The sequence below is a fragment of the Poecilia reticulata genome, chromosome 6 (assembly GCF_904066995.2).
Source record: "Poecilia reticulata chromosome 6, P_reticulata-male-v2, whole genome shotgun sequence".
Taxonomy (NCBI): domain Eukaryota; kingdom Metazoa; phylum Chordata; class Actinopteri; order Cyprinodontiformes; family Poeciliidae; genus Poecilia; species Poecilia reticulata.
This window is the reverse complement of record NC_088835.1, coordinates 456,813-482,557: the sequence shown is the minus strand read 5'-3', so window position 1 is coordinate 482,557 and position 25,745 is coordinate 456,813. Positions and strand designations below refer to the sequence as shown.

General features: G+C 38.3%; 1 protein-coding gene across 3 annotated transcripts in view; it reads left to right on the top strand.

The window, feature by feature from the left end:
• LOC103465656 (GRAM domain-containing protein 4-like) overlaps positions 1-21,103 on the top strand; it is a 29,895-nt gene extending 8,792 nt beyond the window's left edge. The window contains exons 3-20 of one of the 3 annotated variants that reach the window (XM_008410677.3): positions 57-162; positions 1,385-1,505; positions 1,579-1,646; positions 1,759-1,891; positions 2,008-2,033; positions 2,312-2,403; positions 3,835-3,926; positions 4,332-4,380; positions 4,517-4,588; positions 5,656-5,699; positions 5,799-5,908; positions 6,967-7,121; positions 7,317-7,334; positions 10,020-10,167; positions 10,305-10,398; positions 10,592-10,682; positions 10,750-10,818; positions 11,352-21,103. In XM_008410677.3, the coding sequence (XP_008408899.2) occupies positions 57-162; positions 1,385-1,505; positions 1,579-1,646; positions 1,759-1,891; positions 2,008-2,033; positions 2,312-2,403; positions 3,835-3,926; positions 4,332-4,380; positions 4,517-4,588; positions 5,656-5,699; positions 5,799-5,908; positions 6,967-7,121; positions 7,317-7,334; positions 10,020-10,167; positions 10,305-10,398; positions 10,592-10,682; positions 10,750-10,818; positions 11,352-11,459 (1,596 nt within the window). In that variant the 3' untranslated portion in view covers positions 11,460-21,103. The remainder of the gene's footprint in view (positions 1-56; positions 163-1,384; positions 1,506-1,578; positions 1,647-1,758; positions 1,892-2,007; positions 2,034-2,311; positions 2,404-3,834; positions 3,927-4,331; positions 4,381-4,516; positions 4,589-5,655; positions 5,700-5,798; positions 5,909-6,966; positions 7,122-7,316; positions 7,335-10,019; positions 10,168-10,304; positions 10,399-10,591; positions 10,683-10,749; positions 10,819-11,351) is intronic. The other 2 variants (XM_017305082.2, XM_008410678.3) reach the window with 2 other exon arrangements.
• The last annotated feature ends 4,642 nt before the right edge of the window (positions 21,104-25,745 follow it).

Here is a 25,745-nt window from a genome sequence, read left to right as displayed (position 1 = left end):
TGCCTTTGATCCAAAGATAAAACTCATGTTGCTTATTTTGTGTTTGTTTGCCAAAGGCTGGTCCTGCATCATTTCTGGCAGGTGTCCAAGAAGAGCCAAAGACTGATTTGAATGAGGTGAAAGGACTTCTAGAAATTGCTTTGTTAGAAAAACACTTCTTACGTGAGTATATTGTACCCTTTATTGAGCCATACAAAAGTATTGATATTCTGAGTTTTAAACAACAGAGTATTTTATTGGGATTTTTATGGCACAATAATGCAAAGTAGTTTAGAATTGTAAAATGGAGGGTGAATAATGCAAAGAAATGTCAGAAAGTATGGCATTCATTTGTATAAAGCAATCCTGTGCTCTGACAACCATAAGTAACATCCAGTGACTATAGATAGGTATGTAATGACAGATTTGGCCTTGTTGAAGGTGAAAAGTGTTGCGATATGTTGCAGCAGATGTACAAAGCATGGCACACCTGTTAGATTTTTATTTGTGAAAATATTTGAAAACGACACAATTTTTTTTGCCACATTACATTTCTTTGTTGGTCTGTCACATAAACACTGTTAAAGCCCATCTGTTTCCACCACTACCCCCAAAAGGACTCTTTTAATTTGTAATTAGTCATCACTTAATTGCAGTATTTTACTGTTGGGTCGTAATGCACAAAGACAAAAAAATAAGTCACTTCTCTCTTCAAGCTGTCCATAATTGTTTTGTACCAATGCTGCTGTCTCAGTGATCAGATCACATAAAGGAAACTCATCCCACAATACAACTGCATGCTGCATAATCTGTCAATATTTGCCTTCTTTATGTAATGCTCCAGCAGCTATTTATAACACTGCAGTCCTAATTGTGTTTCATATTGGCATGCACGGGCACACACATTACCTCTTCCTATCTTCAAAAGGACTTTGAATTGATTTCCATTCATGTTATATTCATTTCTACCCCTGGCCCTTATCTTAAACCTCACCATTAGCGGTGCATACCTAACTAAACTTTACCTTCAGTCTCCTGTGCAACACACACTCGACACTTTGCAAGAATACATACAGAAATAGAATACTAAGTTATTGCTCCTAAGTCTACAAGGTGTTGGCTCATGCGGTGTACTTAATTTACTATAACTTGAGTTTACTCGTTTTGTAATTTGCTAGCTTCTCGGTCCATCTCTTCCTCACGGCACATGAAATTTGTTAATAAATCCTAAGTGGGAGAGAAATCAGGTTTACTCTCTTAATGTTCTACATAAAAACATGTGATACTTCACCTTTCATTTGCACTTTAACAATTGATTTTTCTCATTAATTATAAGACGTTTGGAGAAAAAAAGTTTTCTAGGAGTAGGTTTTTTTGTCGTCTTTGTGACTCGTCACTCTTTCAGAGGAGGAGCTGAGGAAACTGAAAGATGAGTCCCACATAGATTCACTTAAACAGGAACTGGAGAAAGAACGATGCAGACGCATTGAGCTGGAACAGAAAGTCAATGATGCCATAAAATTAGGGTGGGTTGTTTTACAAGACTTTCCAATCCAATTTTCCTTTATTTCTTGACTGACATTTTATCTATGTCCTCAGAGTTGAGGATTTTCCATCTCAGTCACCAAAACCTCCATCCCCTCAACCTTCTCTAAGCAGCAGTACAGGTTAGAACTCTCACTCCTTGCTTTGTCTTTTTCATATTGTTTTAAGTCCGGAAAAAAATCAGTTTCCTAATCAGTTTTTGTAATCACTTAATCAAACCTCTTATTTTGTTAGAAAAACATAAAGAGACTTTATACAACAGCTTCCTGAAATGGCTTTACAATCGTTTTGGCGTTTACATTGAAGACTTCCGCTTCCAGCCAGAGGAGACAACTTTGGAGACAGAGGAGCCACTAAGTGCAAGAAGGTAAGGAAAATGCTAGACATGTTTCTGAGAGGAGCATTTAGAGTGAAAAGGTTCTAATGAAAGTTGTATTTATTTTAAATCAAAAATCGATCTGATCTGTTGTAATTGATCCTCAGACTGACTGAAAACATGAGACGACTCAGTGAGTATTTTTGTCTTTGATCTTGTGTGTATTCTTTTCTGCAGATAATTAGAAGTATGGTAGAGTATTTTTATATAGGAGAAAAAATTATATGCTTGCTGAAAGATAAAAAATAAACATTAGAGGTCCCTTGATGGATCCCTGTGGAACCCCACATACAGGTACTTTTGGTTACACAACCCCTCAGATGCTTTGCTATACAACATTTTCTTTCCACAAAAATTAACAGCAAGAAAGATGAGTTTGATGTGCTGTTCTGCCTGACCTTGTGGTTTTAGAACGAGGGTTCAGACCTGTGACAAACTTCATGAGGAACCTGTCTGCCTTATCCAGCTGGTACTCTGTGTACACGTCTGCCATTGCCTTCATTGTAAGTCCATACACAGACAATGTCTCCGTGTTCCACTAAGCACCACACACATCTATTAAATAGTAACAGTGTCCAGGCATGAAATATATTAAAATATATAATTAGTAAGAATCTAATGCAAACCTGACACTTAGGGCTGGGTGATATACAGTAGTTGTAAAATGTATCATGCTATAAAGGTTTCTTATCAATGGATATTGATAATTATTGATTAGTTTTTTTGTTTTTAATATGTGTAATACTGCCAGATACTCGTGACCTTTTTTGCTTTTTATTCGCAGCTTCCTCTCGAGCTGTTGTTCTCCTCCATTCACTCCATGCCGTTATTTTTTTTTAAGCAGTTATGAGACCCGATTTTGCTGTTATCAAAGTTACTCAACAGGTTGTTGCTAGGTAACCAAAGAGTGTGTGAGTTAGTTGATACCAACCTTACTTAGCTGGCATTGAGAGATTGAGCAGCTAAAGTCGTTCCCCTGCCTACATCCTCCAAAATGCTGTGCAGTTCTGAATTTAAGTTCAGTGAAATTACTGAAAATTCTATTGGATGCATTTTTTATTTATATTCTCGTCTATGGTGATATAAATTGTTATTGATGTGTTGCCCAGCCCTACTCGCACTGTATGCAAATTTGTAGCCTTGTATCTGTTGATGAACAACTGCCAAGAGCTACTTTTTATATAGCTGTAGCGATTCATAGCTCAGGTGGGTGAATCCGAATAAAGAACAACTAGTATTTGTGATTCCTGCCATTATGACTGAGTGTGAAAAGAATTCCCATTTAAAGCTAACCACAAACCTTGCAGGCAACATAACAATTTGGTGAAATGTGTTTTAATCAATTAAAACTACTTCTTGCTTTGAATGGAACACGTGAGTGGCAGGATTGGGCTTTTTATTGTTTTCATCAGCAGGGGCAGGGAACCTGACAAACGGGTTCACTTCATATTTTGTTATATGGAATAGAATTTGGTCAAAATTAAACTGAATTCCCATCCGATCGTACAATCGGATCCATCCACATACAGCAGCATGCGTTTACGGTGGCAATGGAGGTAGGAATCTGTCCTGTAATCGGTGGGTCACTAGTTTGAGCCCCTGTCTCGTACTTCTGTTGTGTCCTTGGGGCTAGAGACTTCATCCACCTTTCCTGCTGGTGTTGGTCAGAGGGTTGATGATGTTGCATAGCAGCCTCTCAGCTGTGGTTACGATCATCAGTGTGTCAATGTTTGTGTGAATGGAAATGACCGATTTCATTGTAAAGCATCTTTGAACTTTATAAGTCAGCTGTACAAGTTTGATTTCATTTAATTTAAATTACGCCCAAATTATAGCAGAGTAGACTTAAAGCCAGTCAGTTGTATAATGTCAGTTGGTGAACCATTCTGGAGAAACTTTTAAGATGGTGCCACACTGGCTGTGTGTATTGACAGGTGTACATGTATGCAGCGTGGCATGGCTGGGTCATCCCCATGTTCCTGTTCTTTGCAATTCTCCGCCTTTCCCTGAATTATCTCATTTCCAGGTGAGCTCTCCAGCACATTCAACCACTCTCATATTTAAAGACAGACCCGGACAAAAACCAACTTCGGGTTAAACTGCAAGTCATGCTCTTATTCAGAACAGAAATTTTACTTCAGCAATTCCGTAATATCAAATAAAATCTTGGCTAAAAAAAATGTTTTAGTACTGACACTTTAGTGGTTCTATTTCGTATAGGCTTCAATACGTACAATACATATTGAATACGTATTGTATGTATACGTTGGTTACAATACGTAACCAACGTTACTGTTTTTAACCACAGGCAATTAAAAAGAGTCGTTCCATAAGAAACTACACAAGCACATTTACTAACTCTTAAGTATTTATTGTGTGTGTGTGTGTATTCCTTGTTCAACTCTACGTTCCCATGATAAATCACTCTCAGAGGCTGGAGGATCCAGTGGAGTATCGTACCTGAAGTGTCTGAGCCATTGGTGAGGCATCTCTCTTTACTCTATCAGGCACACTTATTATAAAAATTGTTAGTTTCTTTTTTACACCTACAGAAGTTGTTGATTGAATTAAAATTGTTGAGGCTGGTTCCTGGCTCACGGCTCTATTGTTTTCAAGGAACCTCCAAAAGAAGACTTAACTGTATCTGAGAAGTTCCAGTTGGTTCTCGATATTGCTCAGAAAGCTCAGGTGAGAGAAGATGCACTAAGAGATTGTGTAGGTCAGAACTGAAACCTCTTGTTAAAATATTTCACTCATCTCTACGTCTATCCAATCATTGTGAAGCTTTGATCTGTTGATGCCAACTGTGGACAATTTTAGTTTAGGGTCCATGATATAAGAAGTTGTAATAACAGCATTCAGAATATTTCTGTAGCATTCTGGTTTTTACTTTGTTAAATAAAGAGCAGAGGATACATCACACCATGGTAGTGTGGTGTGCCCTGTTGTTGGTCCAGTTCTTCTGATGTCTGACATCTGTGCGGCAGTGCGGGGAATTTTTGTGATCTGAGTGACACCACTCTTTCCAAACCCAAGTCATCGGCTGTTTCAGTAGTGTTTCCCTAGAATTTGGTGAATCCTTCCCAAAGAACCTTTGTTAGTTCTGAGTGTGTCACGGTGTAGTTTTTGGAGAACGGCCCTGACTGTTTCCAAGCGAGAGAAGAAGTCGCCCCTGAGATTAAAAGGGGGGAAAAAAAAGTCCTGAATTCCTGCAGGTGCTGGTTTTACCCCCACGCCCTGCTTCACCTTTTTCGTTTGAACTCCGGTTCAGTGCAGAGTCAGTCAGTGAGGTTCCCTTCACAGTCTAGCACATCAGACACAGAGGCTTCAAACATGGCGCTTCACCTGGAAACTCTTAGAATCAGATGAGCCGTTTTGACATCACAACCAAATTCAGTAGATGTGATGCAGTACATATAATGTCCTCAAAGCTCCTGTTCCAGCACGCTTGCTTGCAAGTAAATTTAAATACCACACGTGTTTGAAAATGATCTGATTACAGTCAAGAGCCAATTTTCTGGGGTGCTGTGGTGGCACAAAGGTTAGACACTACCCACATAAGGAGGCCGTAGTCTTCGATGTTGCTGTTGCAGGTTCGATTCCTGGCTTGGTGAACTTTGCCACATGTCTTCTCTCTCATTACCTACTGTCTGTCTGAGCACTTTCAAATAAAGGCCACTAGAGCAACAAACCTTAAAAAAAAAAAGCCAATGTTCCAGTCCGTTTTGACTGTTGTTTTTCTCACATCCACACAGAATCTTTTTGGAAAGATGGCCAATATCCTTGAGAAGATAAAAAAGTGAGTTTGTTTACAAATGTTGTTTTATATGTAGCTGAAGTAAAAGTCATTGAATAGAGCTCTGTACTATACTGAATGTGTGTGTTTGTGTGTGTTTAGTCTGTTCATGTGGGTCCAGCCAGAGTTGACTCAAAAGCTCTACGTGGGACTGTGGGTGGCCTTTGTCTCCTCGTGCCTGTTACCTTACCAGCTTCTGGGCTTCATCATAGGTATATTATTAGATTTTCAAACTAGGACCAGCACTCAACAGAGACTTTCAGAAAGACTCGGAAACATATCAAACTACAAACTCATCTGCTCAAACAAGCATTTTCACTTTAGTTGATCTACAAATGCTCTTTTTTGTTTTCTATTTTAAACATTTTTGCTTCAAATTTTATTGCTTTTCTTTTTGTGATATGATAAAATGATAAATTTTTCCTGGAGGACAACCCAAGTCGTCTTGTGAATCACCATGTTTCAGAAGAAAACATGGTGTTTCAAGTTTGTACACACCCATAGTTTCCAGTTTGCATTTCCAGCATTACACCACACTCTTTGAACACATTCCTTAAATGGATTCAAACATAGAAATGAAACTTGCTTTCCTCCAGCATCTGGGCCATATGACCAAATTTACCAAACAATCTGATTGATTTAATGTGCTCCCTGTTGGAGACGTTGTTCACACTGCGGACTACACTGGGTTACAAAAAAATATGTATTTTGGAAGTTGTCTGTTTTTTCAACTGAATTAGAATTATTTTGCACCGTTGAATCCAAAAATGGCATCCATTTTTCTCAATCAAGTCAGGTCACTAAATTTGACATTTTCGTGACATTTTCAGTCCATTTCTGTTAATATTTCTCATTAAAAAAAGTTTTTAGGAGAAAAGATGGCTTTCTAACAGAATGTATTAATTAAATGTCACAAACTTGGATTTCTGTAAATTGAATAATAAACACTACTAAGGTTAAGTACATGTGAATTGAACATTACGTCTTCATTGTGTAAAATTCTCAGTCTCTTTTCTGTCCTGATGGAATCTCTCCTCCTGCTCATCACTCGTTGATCAGATTCTCAGGAAACCGATTCCAAATGTGAGAACAAGTCATGCATTTGATGCTCATGTTGTTACATAGTTCAGAAAGTTGACCTGATTGAGCAAAACCAATATGATTTTTTTGATTCAGCTCATCAACATGACCCTAAAACAGTTGGAAAAACCCCAGACAATTTTTTTTGGCTGTTGACCAGTGGAATATATATATATTTTTTGCCCCTCAGGTGGTTATGCAGGTGTCAAGTTCTTTATCATTGACTTCATCTTTAAAAGTTGCCCCAAGCTACGGCAGCGCTTTGACACCCCCTGCATCATCTGGACCAACTTGCCCACCGACCTGCAGCTGAAGGAGCGCAGCAACACCACCCTGAGTAGACGGGTCAGTCCCAACTCTAAAACACACTCACACACGCACATCGTGAGCTGCATCCAGCCTGGTAGAGCTCAGGTGGAAACCGCATCGCAGGAGAAGGAAACTGCATTGTGAACTTCCTGTTTCCTCTCTGTTGCATGGGAACCAGCAGACTGCACAGCTGCTGTCACTTCTCAGTTTGTCTTTATTCTTCCTTCTCAGCTGTCTGAGTGTGAACAGGTAGGATCTGCTGTCTCCGTGTTGTAAAGTCATACTGTAGAGGTCGGTGGTTGCTATGGGTACACATGTAGATCCATCAGCAGCAGATACTATACATCTGATGTCCTCATTGACTGTGTGTGTCCTTGTGAGCTGCAGGGCAGATACATAAGTATGAGGCGTAGATTGTCCTTATAGACCTATTCATTTTTAACTTTTTCACATTTTGTCTCAGCACAACCACAAACAATAAAAAATATATATATTTAAAAATTCTGAAGCGTGGCAAACATTTACTGTTGAAACCAGGTATGTACATACACCAAATAAAAAGACCTTTTTTTTTTCTTGTTTGAAGTCAAATCAGAGCAAACTTCTCGTATTTTAGATTGGTTAGAATAATCACAATTATTTTGAATTGCTAAATACCAGAAAACTTAGCAGGGGATTTTTTTTTTATGTCCAGTTTTTGGTAAACCCTGGATGGTTCTCCAGTTCATCGCAGGGTGTTTTACTTTACTTTATAACTTAGGCTCAGTCATATTGTGTGAACATCAATCTGCAAATCATTTAGATTTTGTCTGGACTTCAAGACATGCACCATTCTTTGAGCTAAACCATCCCATAGTATCTCTGGCTGAATGTTTAGGGTTGTGTCGCTGCAGGAAGTCAAATCTCCACCCAATTCTGAAGTTACTTACAGCCTCTAATGTCATAGGGCGGATTTACTTCCTGCATTACACTTTACCCAGCACTGTTCTGGCTAAAGAAAAGCAATCCCACAGTATGATGCTGCCATCACCATGTTTGTGTTTTCATAGTGATGTGAGGTTTGTTTTCCTTCACATAGTGCAAAACAGTTCCACTTTGGTCTTTTATGACCAGATCATATGTAGCTTGTGGTAAATTGCAAACAAATCATCTTATTGTTTTTAAGTGTATAACTAATAAGATATATTGTGCAGGACTAATAGGGATATTGTTTTAGGATCTACATTGCACTTGGTTTTATTGAGAGGCTTTAAAGCGAGAGGGGCTGAAATTCTTTTAAGTCTTTTTTTTTCCCTTTTTTTTGTAAAGGAATGGAAATTAAAACCTGGTTTTCTTCATTCCACGTCAGTCCTGCACTACTTTGTGAATGAAATTAAATAATAAAGTTTGTGGTTGTTATATGACAAAATGTGAAAAAGTTCAACAGAATTGACTAGTCAATTCTGTTCTTTCTTTTTTTTTCACATTTTTGAAAAAGGCACTGTCTCCTTGCTTCGTAGATTTAGACAGTCCTGAGGAGTGATGCTGAACCCTTCCAGTGACTTTTTATTTTTCCAAACAGGCAACTAGCAACAAACCTAGAACTTTTTTTCTGTGATATTGAAGACATGTGAAAGCACAAGTTATTCTGCAGCTCTGCTTTGCTCTGAGAGAGAAGTGAGTGCTGCTGTAAGCTCCTCCCACCTCCTGACCACAGCAGTCAGTCTCACACAGTCGTGTTGGAACCAATCAGATATTTTAAGTGCTGTAGCCACTGTTAGCCAACAAGACTGACAGTAATTTGCCAAACTATACAAATACACAGAAAATATCACAATTTTCAGAAAAACAAATATTACAATTAAAGACAGTTTAACTCCAAAAAAAATGTTTATTTGGGGGTTAGTTACTCTGTAAATCTGTGGTTTCAAACTGGTTTCCTTGAGGACAAAAGTTTTGCAACTTTTAAATGTTTTTTTTCCCACACACATGAATTAAATGGTGAAACTACTTCTCAGTCATGCAGTCAAATGCTTCAGACCTCTGCTAATGACCTGCTAGAGCCAGGTGAGCTGAAGCAGAGAGACATCTAAAAGTTGAATTGCAGGAAACCTGCCAATGAGACCTGGAGTTTGAGGTTTCTGCCTTAAATTGTATTCTGTTCTTCATTGCCCTTCTGGCTAGTCTTTTTTTCCCCTTCTATTTCCACGTACATTAGCCCTGCTAAAAGTTCCTCATTCCATTAAAATTCCAACTTAATCTTTGTGTCATTAAAACATATTTGAAGTTTATTATTATTTTAAAAGTTTTTAATTGATTTGTTGATCATTTGAGAATTTAGCTGCTAAGTTGGAGCAATCGTCCATTCATCCATCTTTGTAATGGGTTGCTAGAGGCGACCACAGACATGTCTCCACGGTTACGTCTTTCAGCTAGTTGTGAAGGGATCCTGAGGGGTTCTCAGTCCAGATGGGACAGAAATCCCTCCAGTGAGTTTCAGATCCTTGAGAATCAATCAATATTGATTTCTTTAAATGTAGCAATTTAAAGAAATCCTTAGAGTTCTGAAACTTTAATTTGAACAAAGACTGAAAAGACTAGTTTGTGATTTTTTTTAAGCTGTTTTATATCTCATACATGCTAATGTCCTGCAAGACATTAGCAGAAAAGTTGCTAACTATTGTTTGAATTAACATGTTTAAATTGATAACTAGTAACGAAAAGTTTTCACCACTCCAAACTGTAGGCTTCTTTTTCTGACATACTTCGACGCAATGCAGTTTCTTTAACCCTTACATCAGAAACATGTCTACTGAGTTCTAACTCACTAGTGTGGTAAGAAAGTTGGAAGAGGCAAAAAAAAAAAGACAGAAATTATCGCAGAAGTAACACCACGATGAAACAGTATGGAGGACATTCTGCTAATTTATTTCCCCCAACCATCCTCCTGTTCAGGTTGCCACAGCAGGGGGCCGAGTGAGCGTTTGTACTGCTGCTCCTCTCGGTGCCAGCAGAGAAGAAGATGGCGGCCGATACTACAGCACAAAGAGAGGAGCATTTCACGAGGTTTTCAGCCTTCCGGAGAGTGAGCGCCCTCTGCCAGGTCAGACTAGGAACAACTGCAGTCACTAAAATTGTTTTGATTGAATTCTGGCTGTTCAGTGCTACATTTATTGGTAGAGCAATACTACACTATTAATCTGCTTCCAGGAGATTTGTAACTGCTGTTTCATTTCTCAGTGTGTGAGAACGGCTGGCGCTGCTGCCTGATCAATAGAGACAAGAAGACACCAACAGACTACATCCGTCACGGAGTCCTGTATGTTACAGAGAAGTAAGCCCCCTCTCTCTCATTTGAGTCACTCTCACATTCCTCTTACTGCTTTCATATGGTTATTCATAAATACGATTTTTAACCTTTGTGTATGCAAACACCAACAAAACATCTGATCATTTCATCTGAGAATTTGACAAACTATCAGGTTTTTGTTGAAACATTTTTTTCTTGGTGTCCTCTGAATTTACAGCCACTTGTGCTTCGAGAGCTCCAGCTCAAGATCTGGTTCTTCAAAGAGGAATAAAGTCATCAAACTGACCGAAATCACTGAAATCCAGAAGGTAGATGTTTGTTGAAGGTGACTGATTGCTTTGTCTGCTTCTTTTTTATACTTCGTCTTCCATGCAGTATAAGGTTTTGTCAGTGCTACCTGGTTCAGGGATGGGGATCTCCATAGCAACGCCTACCACCCAAAAGGTATGAGTGCAAATGTTTTGTCCAAACTGATAGTTTTGATCATTCATGTAGTTTAGAAAACTCGAGGCGTCTTTGCTAAGATGGTTGTTGTCTAAGTTAGGTAAATACTGGGGTTACATCACACGCTACTGGTGTCACAGGGGCACAGAATGTAAATGAATGCCAAAATATGAAATATTTTGTTGAGAATTCTGAAAACAACATTCCACTTCACAATAATGCACTGCTTTATGCTAGTTTGTCACATAAACTCCTAACAAAATGCAGGTCTGGATGCTTCTGTAAGGCTCTGTGTCAGATTGTTTTACTCTTTAAAATAATTGCTAAGAAAAGCTTTAAAAATACATCCACTATGTAAGATTTTTATTACAGATAAAGCTGAAGAAAATATAGTTTAAAATCTGTTGTTTTTAGTTACACCAGTTTAAAAATGATTTTAAGAAAAGAAAACGGGTTCCTTTTTCTGTGCTTTAAACACATCAGATTCTGTTTAAACAGAATCTGATGCTCTTGTCTTGCCTGTTTCTTTGCAGCCGATGGTGTTTGGTGCCATGATGCACAGAGATGAGGCATTTGATGCCATCTTCTCCCAGCGCACAAAGATGGTTGAAAAGGCTCGAGCTAAAAATCCAGAGACATAGTGTGAGATCGTCCTCAACGTACTGTTAAGGATCTGGGTTGCTGTCCTTCATAGCATGTTTTCAAAGTAACTTAAAATATTCCAGTACAGCAGTTTCACGCTGTTGGAGGTGATCCACAGTCTGTGCAATCTGGATCAGCATACTGTCTGCATACAATGTGCCTGCATACAATGTGACTCTGGAGCTGAGTACACATGTACTGATGAGACTGCACATGAACAATTTGAAACTGTTCAAATTCAGCTGTACAGTTTCCTCCACAAGACGGCATCCTTAATGCTCTAGAACAGTTTCCTTTTTCAGCAGTGATTTAAAAAAAAACAAACACATGCTGTCCTCTTGATTAGACTTCTGGTCTTTTGTTTATATTCAGTTTCAGGGCAATGTAAATAATTTAAATTAGGGATTTTTTTTTCTCCCTTTTTAGGAGAATGGATTTAGTTGGAGGTATAACCACTTTGAACCAGTTTGAAACCTTTACAGCAGTGGTCCCCAAACTACGGCCCGCGGGCCGGATCCGGCCCGCCTCCACATTTGGTCCGGCCCCCTGAACAATACCAGAGAGCATTCAGATTTTTTTTCATAGATTGTATTTTCCGGTTTTCTTCAACCACCACGAGGCTCTTTAGCAGGAAGTGTGTCCTGTAAACTGTGGGTGTTTTGTTTTGCATGGCGCATTGCTGCCATTTGTTGGACTTTTAGGGAACTGCTTGACTTTTATGTTATTTAATCAGTATGGTTGTTTGCTAGCAGTAGAGCAGATGAACACACGTGTTTGTTATGAATGCCGCATTCCAGGTCGAATTCTTCGAAGCCTGTAAGTAGCAGCTTATACTTCAAAACGAGCCTTTATGTTAACGTATGAGGAATTCATATGTTAAAGTTACTTTTCCTCAATGGAATATATACTAGTCAGTATATACGTCTCACTCAAAGCGTTTTGCAAAAAAAGTAAATTCACCCCCAACATGCAGATTCAAATTTGATCATAGATATCAGAAAATGCTGTCAGGTTCAGATTATTTTTTAAGCTGGTAAAAGGTTTTCTATCTGGGGAAACCTGACTTCATTTATTCACTCCTGTTGAATGAAGGATGAATTGAGAAATGTACTGGAACTTTCTCAGTATTAATGTGAAGATTAAATAAGTTTGGATTTCCAAGAAGCACACCGTCAAACCCAGAGAAATTTCATGTCAGTATATTAGGAACATTTTTACTGGGAAAAAACCCTTGTATCAAATCAGTTGCCATCACAATATGAATGTGTGCCATAATGCAATCCCAAAGCGCTGCTTAAATTCCATATTTAGTAGGCCATGATATGTTGCGTGTTTAGTATTTGTGCTCCACATGCCCCTTAATAGATTCACTCAGAAGAACATTCACTGCTGCTGGCGCAAACACCTGATGAAACATATATTCATAAAATGATGTTTGTAGAGATGGAAGCAGACGTTGGATGAAACAAAAGCAAGACAAATTAATCATAACCAATATTCAACAATAATAACTCATCTCATGTCTCCCTGTGGTGCAGCCATGTCTGCTTGTTATTAGCCGTCAGTCTTTACACATCAGTGTAGTTGGTTCATTTCTGTTCTACTTGGAGAAGCATTCTAGATAAAATATTTCAAGGCTAATCCTTAAACCAGTGTTGATTTTGACTGCATATTTTGAATTAATTGTAGTCTTGATCTGATTTTAGGCACAATTTTACCATTTTAGTTTTAGTCAACTAAATACACTATGAAGGTATATTTTGTAATACATAGGCAAGTTAATATTTTTATGCGAGTTTTATTTGTATTTGAATTTTTGACGTGTTAGCAAAAATCTAAAAAGGGCTGTGTATTAGATTCAAAATTCCTGCAGCCCTCCTCACTACTGATCTTAAAGATGGAACTGTACCTGTAGTTATGTCTAACCCCAAAAACAGATCAGCAGAATTGTTGATTCTTTTCAGCAGCTGAAATATCTGCTCCGCTGGTCAGTTGTTTCATCTGTCGTTTTTTTTTTTTTTTTGACAAAGAAAAAATGACCTACCATTTTTATTTTTGGTTTTGATGCCATAATCATGTTGATTTATTTGCCTGTTGTTAACCAATGAGAACTAATCCACTGATCACATGTCCAGTCCTGTTTCAGATGGTGACTGTTCCATCTGAGCAAAGTTCTGGTTTTCTGATTGTACTTGCAGTGCAAACTGAACATGTGTAGACTTGTGTGGTTACTGAAACTGACAACAAAAACTGCACTTCATATTAGATCAGTTACAAGCTGCAGATGATTCTGTTTTACAGGAAGATACAAACACAATCAACCCCACATCATCACCCTATGAGGTTTAAGAACTGTATATAATGTGGAAGAGCCTTTAAGGGGCAGTATTATGTAAAATTGACTTTTTTGAGCTTTACATCATGTTATAATGTTTATCCCTGATCAAAACCATACCTGGAGTGTTGCCTTGATTCTTTGAAGCATATTTAAGAAATCCTTTAATCTTCAGTGGCAGCCATTGTTCAGTGACTGTTCAGCAGTGACGTAAATCACAGGCCAATCAACAAATGCAGTCCGGTGTGAAGCAAATCGCCAGGGCAGAACCGGTTAAAGCCACACCCATAGAGAAGGGACTTTAAGTGTTTAAGTGTATGTTGAGACGCTGGAGGCCATCTTTAAAATATGAGTTTTAGCTTAGTCAACCAAAAAGGAAAATAAACTATAGGTTTATTGTATTTTTATTTCTTTTCTACAATTTACCTTTTGCCCCAAACATAACCCTGTTTTTCAGACTAGACTAGTCAAAGTTAGGTGGCTCTTTGCTTGTCATCAGAATGGCAACGCTGATTTATTGAATGTGTAAAATAATTAAAAATTAATAGTGAAAACAGTTACATACGCCCCACACTTTGAGAAACCGTGTGGACTATGGAGCTCGACACTAGGCCGCTGTTCAGGAAAGCAGGTAGTTTGATGTTAAACAGGACAGCTTTAATCCTGACACGTTTGGATCAGGAAGGCAACACTCAGTCTAGAGCAGTGGTTCTTAACCTGGGTTCCGAGTCGGTCTCAGGGGTTCGGCGGAGCTTCTGCCGCGGAGTTAAAGACACAGTTGTGTAAAGTGATGACGCTTTTCCATCACTTGCTGTAGAGGATCACGTTACATTGCTTAGCCAATCAGTGCTGCGGAGGAGCACTGATTGAAGGAGTTCCACTCTTAGCATGGATTTGAACTTGTGTCTTTAAATACTTCAGCAAAGCTCACCGTTTTTACCAAATTCAGTAAAAACGGAATTTGGTAAAAAGCATTCAGTGAATGCGCATATGAAACTGGTGGGTTCGGTACCTCAAAAAAGGTTAAGAACCAGTGGTCTAGAGCATCAAGGACTTCTTCCCTGCAGCTTTATGACACTATACAGGTCCTTCTCAAAAAATGTGCATATTGTGATAGTTCATTATTTTCCATAATGTAATGATGAAAATTAAACTCGTACTTTAGATTCATTGCACACCAACTGAAATATTTCAGGTCTTTTATTGTTATAATACTGATTATTTTGACATACAGCTCATGAAAACCCAAAATCCCTGTCTCAAATAATTAGCATATTTCATCCGACCAATAAAAGTGTTTTAATACCAAAAAAGTCAACCTTAAAATAATTATGTTCAGTTATGCACTCAATACTTGGTCAGGAATCCTTTTGCAGCCTTCAATACGGCGAGGCATGGAGGCCATCAGCCTGTGGCACTGCTGAGGTGTTACGGAGGCCCAGGATGCTGCGATGGCAGCCTTAAGCTCGTCCAGAGTTTTGGGTCTTGTGTCTCTCAACTTTCTCTTCACAATATCCCACAGATTCTCTATGGGGTTCAGGTCAGGAGAGTTGGCAGGCAAATTAAGCACAGTAATACCATGGTCAGTAATACCAGTGGTTTTGGCACTGTGAGCAGGTGCCAGGTTGTGCTGAAAAATGAAATCTTCATCTCCATAAAGTTTTTCAGCAGATGGAAGCATGAAGTGCTCCAAAATCTCCTGATAGCTGCTGCATTGACCCTGTCCTTGATCAAACACAGTGGACCAACACCAGCAGCTGACATGGCTCCCCAGACCATCACTGACTCTGGGTACTTGACACTGGACTTCTGGCGTTTTGGCATTTTCTTCTCCCCAGTCGTCCTCCAGACTCTGGCACCTTGATTTCCGAATGACGTGCAAAATTTGCTTTTATCTGAAAAAGTACTTTGGACCACTGAGCAATAGTCCAGTGCTGCTTCTCTGTAGCCCAGGTCAGGCGCTTCTGCCGCTGTTTGTGGTTCAAAAGTGGCTTGACCTTTGACCTGGGGAATGCGGCACCTGTAGCCCATATCCTGCACATGCCTGTGCATGGTGGCTCTGGATGTTTCCTACTCCAGACTCGGTCCACTGCTTCCGCAGGTCCCCCAAAGTCTGGAATCGGCCCTTCTCCACAATCTTCCTCAGGGTCCGGTCACCTCTTCTCGTTGTGCAGCGTTTTCTGCCACACTTTTTCCTTCCCACTGAGGTGCCTTGATACAGCTCTCTGGGAACAGCCTATTCGTTCAGAAATTTCTGTGTCTCTTGCTTGAGGGTGTCAATTATGACCTTCTGGACAACAGTCAGGTCGGCAGTATTACCCATGATTACGGTTTTGAGTAATGAACCAGGCTGGGAGTTTTTAAAGCAAAGCAATAATACTTATGCCAGCAGACACTTTGTTCTTATCCTATGACGGTTGAGCTGCAATTGCGGTCGTGCACAAGCCTTAATCCAAGCAAGGCTTTCCTTGTCAGATTTTGGAAATCTGTGAATTTTAGTTCCACAAACACGATCAGGATACCTGACAACGCCTGTACAGATACCCCACTGACGGAAAACCATTTTTTTTCGAGTCCTGACGCAAAAACTTTGTCGGTCTGGTTACACAAACTCATTAGCATGAGTTTGTGAGCCGGTAACCCATGTGATAGCTGCGCTGTGACGTAAAATGGGCATTAGCGAATGAAAGGCGGACCTTGTGGTAAGGTCCATTGGCTCTTGTTGCCAATACCGATCACCTGCTTCTCATTTGGCAGCCTACCTGTGCAGCTGGTCTCCTCTTTCCTTCACACTGCGCAAACGCGCAGCAACAAATCCTAAGCGATGTTGAACTATAACGCACTGAGCAGGGGCGGATCTAGAAAAATATTTATGGGGTGGCAAGAGGGTGGCAGGGACTTTTTCAGGGGTGGCAGCATATATATATATGTATATATATATATATAGTTTTTAATATTTTGTATTAAAAACAATACGAAATATTGTTTTTTAACTTGCATTGTTTCAAAATGAGCTTCATGTAGCACCGAGGCTTAAATACAATTTCTTAATGTAGTATAGTTAATTATTTTTACGTCTTTCATTCTCCTGCTAATTGATATGCATTACTGATATGCATATCTATTGACATACATTATGTCCAGAAAACCATTTTATCCCAATACGGGACAAGGAGAAATCTGTCACAAAAATATTAGTAGCGCCATCATTTGTTATTGCATATACGACTTAAAGATTAGAAAACTGATGTTTGAGAAATTCTCCCTGATACAAATCTATAAACAGTTTAGTTTCTGTTAATTCTGTCAAGATACAAGAATGGGCGAATATCTACTTATATTGGTCAATCGTTTTATTTTAAATATGCTGTAGGAGCCGTAGTTTGACGACCGTTATAAATATCACCATGTTTTGAGAACACAGGGGATTAGCTCAGTTTTTGTCACTTGTTTTAGGAATTGCAGCGGCTGCAGTGCGCCACAATAATATGGAGAGCCATTTCAGCCAAAATTAAGTAAATAAATAAATAAATGGGTGAAATAAATAAAAAATTAGTAAAATTAATTAAAAAAAAATGAAGAAAATGAAAAATAAAAAAAATATTAAATAATTTAGCTTTTTCATTAACCCAATTTTTCATTTATTTTTCATATCAATTTCCTTTTTTTCATTAATCTATTTTTCATTTACCCATTTTTCATTAATCTATTTTTCATTTAACCATTTTTTAATTGAGCTTTTTCATTTATTTATTTTTCATATTAATTTCTATTTTTCATTTAACCCTTTATCCATTTTTCATTAATCTATTTTTCATGTAACCACTTTTCAATTTCCCCATTTCATTAACCCAATTTTTTCATTTATTTTTCAGATTATCAATTTCTCTTATCTATTTTTTATTTATCTATTTTTCATTTGTCCATTTTTCATTTATCCCTTTATTTACCCATTTTTCATTAATCTATTTTTTAATCTAACAATTTTTCAATTTCCTTTTTCCATTAACCTGATTTTCTATTTCCCCGTTTCATTAATCAATTTCTCGTATATCCCTTTTTTATTTACCCATTTTTCTTTTATCTATTTTTTATTTAACATTTGTTTGAAAAATTGTTAATTTTCCAATTTCCCTTATTCATTTAGTATTGGTTGACGCCAACCAACCAATTGGGGAAGTTGTAGCCTGATGACGTGCCTCTCCTCATTTGCACGTATTTTTTCCAAGTTTTGCGGGGAAATAGAATGTGATAAATAAGAAAATTATAAATGAATGGAGAGTGAGCGTCGCTCCTCTCCTTCAGTGGCGCCATCTATGTTTTCGCATCCACCTGAATAATGTGTAGTTGCGCCACTGATGTCAATATTGTGATGATTAATAAGTTTTCGCCTGAGCACAGCGGCGGTTGATTAGCTGATTTAAACAGCTGCTCTACTGATGACGTGGTGGGCGGGTTGACCTGTTTTAGTGCTAACGGAACCAAAACACACCGAACTGCGCAGCACATGTTAAGGTAATCAAAGTCAGTAGCAGGCTAACAGTTAGGCTAGTATAACTGACCCACTGCTCACTTGTTCAATCTTTTCTTTAAATTAAAACGTTTTCCTCACCTGTGAAATTTGAAGCCATATTACCATTATCTATGGTTGAATTAACTGCTAAACATTGCGTCCGTTGTTCTGATTCTTTGCGTGATTGTAGTAGTTTCCTGACCACCAATATTCCTGACTCAATGGACAGCAATGGCGGATGTGTGACTTACGATAAATCACGTCATGTCCAGTCCAGTAACATATACATCTATCAATGCTGCTGCCTCGCACTCTGTCCTTCTCTCACACTTCCCGCTACTTAGCAGTGGGTGTCAGGTTACATTGTGTTGCATTCAATGTTGTCGGGGAAAAAAGAGTTTCAAGCGCTTAATGTCGGATTTGCCATAACTATTTATAGAATTCATTGTCGCTAGCTGAGGTGGCAACAGGAGTGGCAAGGCTCTCGTTTGGGGTGGCAACTGCCACCCCTGCCACCCCGCTAGATCCGCCCCTGGCACCGAGTGAATGGGGACGTTTGCGTGTTGCGGCGGAAAATTGAAGCACGTGGAGTGAAGCAGGTCAAAATGCATCAACACAACGAAGCTATTACGACATAAAAACAATGCCATACTTGACAGAGTTTGACTACATCGAGGCTCACTGCAGTAAAAAAGACATACGGAGGATCAGATAGCAGGTAAAGCAGCGCACAGCTACAAACACTCACCCGGATTAGCATGACGGTCAGAAAGCTAAACAAATAACCCGCAAAATTATTTAAGTCTTCGAGCTGCGATGTAAGACGCTGGTTCTGCTCTCACTGTTGAACCGCTGCTACGCGCTACAGGTAGTAATATTTCACAGACCGAGCGCCGCTTCTACTCCACCTGGTAGTGACTCTCACACCGAACCTCTGCTTAAAGCTGCAGCATCTAACTTAAAAAATACATTTTACATACATATTAAAACTTTCGCTGTCCTAACATGATGATCTCTAAAAAAAAGATATCGATTTCCTCCCTGCTCTGCATAATTACTCCGCTCAGTCAGAAACAGCCACTCAGAACTACCAGTAATCAGCTAGCCGCCATGTTAACAGGAAGTTTTCATTCAGTAACTCTGGATTGTTTATTGTAATGGATCCTGTATTTGCCTTTGAATGCTAAGTTTTATACTTGAATTTTTTTGGCAATTTTGAGAGGTTTTATTTTGGCTCTTTGCATTATTTAGCCTCTTCAGAGCCTTCATATGTCATCAGTCTGTTAAAGATAGTATTGCCAATAGCAGTACAATTTGCAGAATGCCTGTTTTGTTTAGTTTTCTTCTTGGAAAATGTCACGTTTTTGTCTAAATTAAGGTGAATTCATGCTTCATTTTTCCACATAATGTAACCGGTATTTTTTTATGATAAAAAAATAAAAATTATGTGATCGGTATCGGTGATCGGCCCTCATGGGTGATCGGTATCGGCAGGAAAAAACCTGATCGGCACATCTCTAGTTATACGGTAATCTTAATCTTCATCTCTTCTAGCAGCGTTACCTCATTATGCTCATGACTAAATAATCAAGTGAAGTCAAGTAGCAGCATCAACTTAATCCAATAAAAGCAAAAAGAGTGTACTAATATTTTTCAACCAGTTTTCCATTTTGGCTTTAATAATGAGAATGTTGACATTTAATAATTCAGAACTTGCTATGTACCAGTTTTTTCTTACCTCCTGAAACAACTGAAAGAAGTTGTACTTTTTCTCAACCAGGATTTTTCATCTTTAATCTGACTTTTTCTGTTTCATCAGTGTTGGGTTGTTTTTACAGAGGACTGGGACTGTGAGGATGGGAAGGTCACACCCAGCATTTGATCATGTTCTTTTTTTCTAAATGATTACATATACACAGGAATTCACTTTAAATATATAGGATAGATCACAACATATATGTAGTACAACTTTTAAAAAATAATCTTAATAATCTTAGTAACCTAAAGTACTGGGTTGTTTAGGTTAAATAATCAAATCAGAAATCACTAAAAAAGTTATTTGGTTTTTATTAAAATTACTGGCAACAAGAAATGTAAACTGTGTTTATTTTGACAGGTTTTGTGTGTTTTGCTTTGTGTTGAGAAACTTTTTAAATGTGTACCAATGAAACAGCGCCTCCTACAGTTGCATAATGCGATGTTTATCAGTGCGTTCCTCTGAAAATGAAAAAACGAACCTGGAAATTTCGGGGTTGGGTCTCCTACTCTATTGACTCGGTCATTAATGAAAACATGAGGATAATATTGAGCTAGAGCAAAAATTTTGTTCTGATCAAAAGGTTCAATATTTATGTTTTAAAATAAGAGCAACAATGTTTCCTGTTTTTTGCTACCAGTTGCTGATGAAGATGTGATTACGACATACATGAATCGGTACATTTCTATGCCTTATGTCTGTTTTTCTGGAGGGAATTTTTATTTATTTTTTAGTTTTATTTTCCCTTGTTTTCTAAGTAAAAAAAAAAATATCGGACGCCAGTTTTTACTTGAACGCCTTGTTGCCTCATTGAAACATTCTCAAACTTCGTTTAGTGTTGAAACTTACTGCACTTTTTTGTGTGCTGTAGATTTTTAATATTTATAATAAGTTAATATAAACATCTGCAAACGTGTTTGGTGTTTTGGGGTTTTATATGTTGTAATGATTGAAACGGTAACATTTTGTAATGATCTTTCTCTGTGGTAAAAACATGTTGTACATTCTTGTATTTAAATAAAAATGGAAATTCTGTATAGATTGTGAGCTGCTGAGTTTATTATGCAAAGGAAACCTTCCCATTATTATAAATCAATTTGACCCAGAATTTCCAATTTAGTCACAGCATTTCAACTGGATATTAAAGTTTATTTCAAACCTACTGATACACATGCACTGTTATTTAAATCAAGTTTTCATCCAATGCACACGTTTGCTGGGTTACTCAAGTCAATAAAACGTTTAAAAGAATTTCCACACCATAATCAAATTTTTGATGAAGCAACTATGGTGTTGTTTGTGTCTTCGTCCACCAGAGGGTAGCAGAGATCCTTCTTGAGATGCTTGAAGTTCAAAACCGGCTGCTGAGATTGTGGCAGTTTCTTTTATCTGTACTTACTCACCTGCTAATATTAATCTGGGAAGCATTTGGTAGAATATCAATCTGTTTGTTTTAAGGCTGAAAAACGGGAAGATCAAAGCTGCTTTCAGGAGGAACAAAAACCTCTAGGATGGCTTTGTGCATGCAAAAGTCAGGTCAGACCAACAGCCTGGCACCACTGGTCCTGGGCAAATTTTCAGGCACCAAAAACGGTTTAAATCCGTCATATCCCTATTGACGGTGGGGTGCAAAAACAAAATTGTGTTTATTGAATAACGTGTGAAGTCTGTCAAATGAGGTTTGTGGATGACACGCCAAGTATTTTTGCTAGCTGGACTTACTTTACATGCACAAAATATGTTGCATAAAAAGGAGAGGAAACCACACATTTTACCAATTCAATAATTTATTGTATATAGTTTGGACTCATAAGAGTTCTTAAGTACAATTCAGGGCCATGCAGAGACCACTAAAGGGGCACATCTAACCCCATTGTAGGACAGAATATTGACAAAGCCACACAGCTTTCAGAGTTTAATAAACAATGATAAATTACAAAATTGTGACTATCAAATCTAAGGAAAATCTCTAAATAGAGCATACAACTATGCATATGGACGGGCTGCACAGTGGCGCAGTTGGTAGAGCTGTTGCCTTGCAGCAAGAAGGTTCTGAGTTCGATTCGGCCCCGGTCTTTCTGCGTGGAGTTTGCATGTTCTCCCTGTGCATGCGTGGGTTTTCTCCGGGTACTCCGGTTTCCTCCCATAGTCCAAAAACAATGACTGTCAGGTTAATTGGCCTCTCCAAATTGCCCCTAGGTGTGAGTGTGTGTGTGTGCATGGTTGTGTGTCCTGTTTGTCTCTGTGTTGCCCTGTGACAGACTGGCGACCTGTCCAGGGTGAACCTCGCCTCTCACCCGAAACGTTAGCTGGAGATAGGCACCAGCAACCCACATAAAAATGTGTAGCCCCCGTTTACACGTCCGTGTCCTCTGGTACCTTTTTCAGCAGTTAAAACAGTTTAATCCGTTGCTAACAAGTCGTAACTTGTTTTTCCGAGCCGCCTTCAAACGCAACATGAAAGCTGAGACGCTCGCACTGGGTTTACGCACTGGGTTTACACCTGTGAGGCAGCGAAGGAGACCTGCTGCTGCTACGCAGCTGTGTTGGAATCATGGCAGCAACCCAGCAAAACGCAGTGGTGGAGAAAGTACTCAAAAAATTTACTTAAGTAAAAGTACAAATACACAGACAAAAATGTACTTAAGTAAAAGTTAATACTACCACTTTAACATTTTACTTAAGTAAAAGTAAAAAAGTACTGGCTTTAAAAAATACTTAAGTATTAAAAGTAAAAGTACTCGCTGAATGGATTACCTAATCACTAATATCATTAAGTGAACCGATCGTATTTAATTTTAATACATCAGAAATGTGCCATTTTAATGAACAATGCCACAGATAAAGCATGTTTTTATTATGTTTACTCTCTGTAACATAGTTTAGACTTAGATATGTGATTCTATGCATCATAATTTCAGGGATGGAAACATCTGGTCTCCTGTCCTAACATAACATGAACTTAACTTTTTTTGCCACACATTTATTTTGAAAGAAATCCAACTGGCAGAGGAGGACATGGAACCAAGGAGCCTCGTAGCAGAGTTGTAGTCTAGACCACGGAACCCAAGACCAAATCAAAACCAGCACCCCATGCTACATGACAATAAAATTAAGTGCACCTATCAAAATTGCTTCTCAAATTGATCTGAAAGATTCACTTTCCCATAAAAACACCTAGATATTAAATACTTAGAGCTGAAATAAATTTAACCAGTATCAATTCAAACTCTTCTTCATTCTGTTTTGCTTTCATCTCTGTGCCACAATACACAGGTCTCCAGCCATCCCTAAAAAAATAACACCCTGGGCGGTTGCCCATACTGCCAATGTCAGAAATAATAATTGTCTGCACCATTAAACATAGCAATTAACAACGCTCAACTATGAACACTGTCCAAGGCCCAATAAGCAAGAAGTAACCAAGCAGGAGGAGCACCGTGACTGTTCTCATCCTCCCTCCTGCTGCAACGTCTGCCACCATGACAGGTGACGAAAACAAAGAGCAATGAGCATGTTCTGTGTTCTTATGTTCGTTTTATTTATTCACCAATTAAACATAAAGATATTTTAATGAAATAAAATAGCTACTGCAGTGTACGCAGAGCATTACAAGAACAAAGAACGGCTCTCAGTGAGGCTTCAGCACTATAGGACTTGGTCAAGATCCGTCCAGAAGAATCGGATCGTCCATGAATGTCATATTACAATATTGCACTTTGGTACCAGCGTTGTCCCATATCTGCGACATGTCAGTCATCGCAGATGCAACATGTGTTTCAGTCAATACAGCTAGCTTTGCTAGCATTTCTTTAAGCTTTCCTTCCAAGTGACGTTAAAAATTGGACCAAGTCCCCACCGTCTGTGAAAGCGAAGCTGATTTTACATGTCGCCATATCTTATGATTTATGCAGCGCTATTATATTACTGACGCTCAGAGGAAACCACTGCGCATGTCTGGAGCTCCGCGTGCGAGTAAAGGGGTAGGCGATGGGTGACAACAGACACTAAGTCACGTTATTGCTTGGATTTTACGGCGCCACCTTAAGACCCTGAACTTCACATTTTAAAGGAAAAAAAGAGCAACGCGACTTGGATGTAACGAGTAACGAGACAGTTTTGTAGAAATGTAGTGAAGTAGAAAGTACAGATACTTACTGTAAAATGTAGTGGAGTAAAAGTAGAAAGTATCCATTATTAAATCTACTTAAGTAAAGTACAGATACACAAAAATTGTACTTAAGTACAGTAACGAAGTACTTGTTCTTCGTTACTTCCCACCACTGCCTACAGGCTACTTGTTAACAAGCTTATTGATATTAGCTAGTCATCTTTTAGCTATCATCACCTGCATCCAACAGCTTTACTCAACTCAGTTGGTTAGTTCGGGGAAAAAACTGTGCCAAGTTATTTACGTTTTGCCACTGTTTTATAATAATAAAGCGTGTTAATTATTGACGCTTTGGTACAATAAACTGATTGAAAATCGATTTATTTACTACATGTCTATGTCTGTTAAGGCTAAGATAGGACGGTGTTACGCAACAACTGCACTGAAGCTCTTTAAACCATTCAAACGAACACAACAGACACAATAAGATGACTTATTACCCCGCGATAATAACTCAGTAATAGTCCAAATAGTTTAGATGTAATTTTATTTCTTTCCTACTTACGGAAAGTTTCTGTTTATGTCATAGGTTTGCGGTGTCTTTCTTTCTATACTAAAGAAAAAGATATAAAATGTCAGATATTTCAAAACAAGATATTAACATTCATGGAAAACCCGTACTAAAGCAGAAATTAAATTTCTGTATTAAAGCAGAAATTACGGCGGCCACCATAAGAAAGTCTTACAGTATTCAATTATGCCGGATGAACTGATCAATAGTTCATTGCGAGTGCACGCAAAACCTTTTGCGACTGAACGCAAAAGTTTTGCGAGGCAACGCAAAAGAAAAAAAGTCCCCATGTCCCCTGGAGAGCTCCGTACTCTTCCGTAGCTAAAGGAAGTATATTTTAATAAAGGAAATGGAGCATACATCTGTGATAGCTTTTCGTTTTTGAATGGGTAGTGTAAGAGCCATATGAATGAAATGAATCATTATTGAGGTGAGGGGAGCACACGCCTTTGACACTTGGGTGGTGGGTGTGTCGAGTCGGGAACCTTTAATTTCAAGTCATTTCGAGTCGTTTTTATTTTACTTTTTAAAAATAATTTGCAATTATACATAAAATTCAAATAATGGACCATTTGTTCTTTTTAAAATCTGTATTTATCTCAAATGATAGAACACGTGCAGCTGAACACAAAGTATAAAAAACATTTTTAAATTGGACCTCTTTAGTTCTGTTAAACTTGATATTCAATAAAAAAAAAGTTTTCAAAAAATGAAATAAGTATAGATGAAGTTATCACAAGTCAGGAAGGTCTGGTGCATTTATTTTTCTGCTTTTATTTCTAAGTATGTTAGTTTCAGTCCTCTGTAAATATGGGCCAGATATTCTAAACACAAAATTTATTTGGGACAGTCACTGTATTTGGTCTGTTTTAACAAATAAACCACATGAAAAAATCAAAATCATTGCAAATAAAGTGGAGGGGTTTTGAATTTGGATGTGATGGTAAAATAAATATCTGTCAGGCCAAGTGGGTTAAATCTACAACCAATTTCACATCT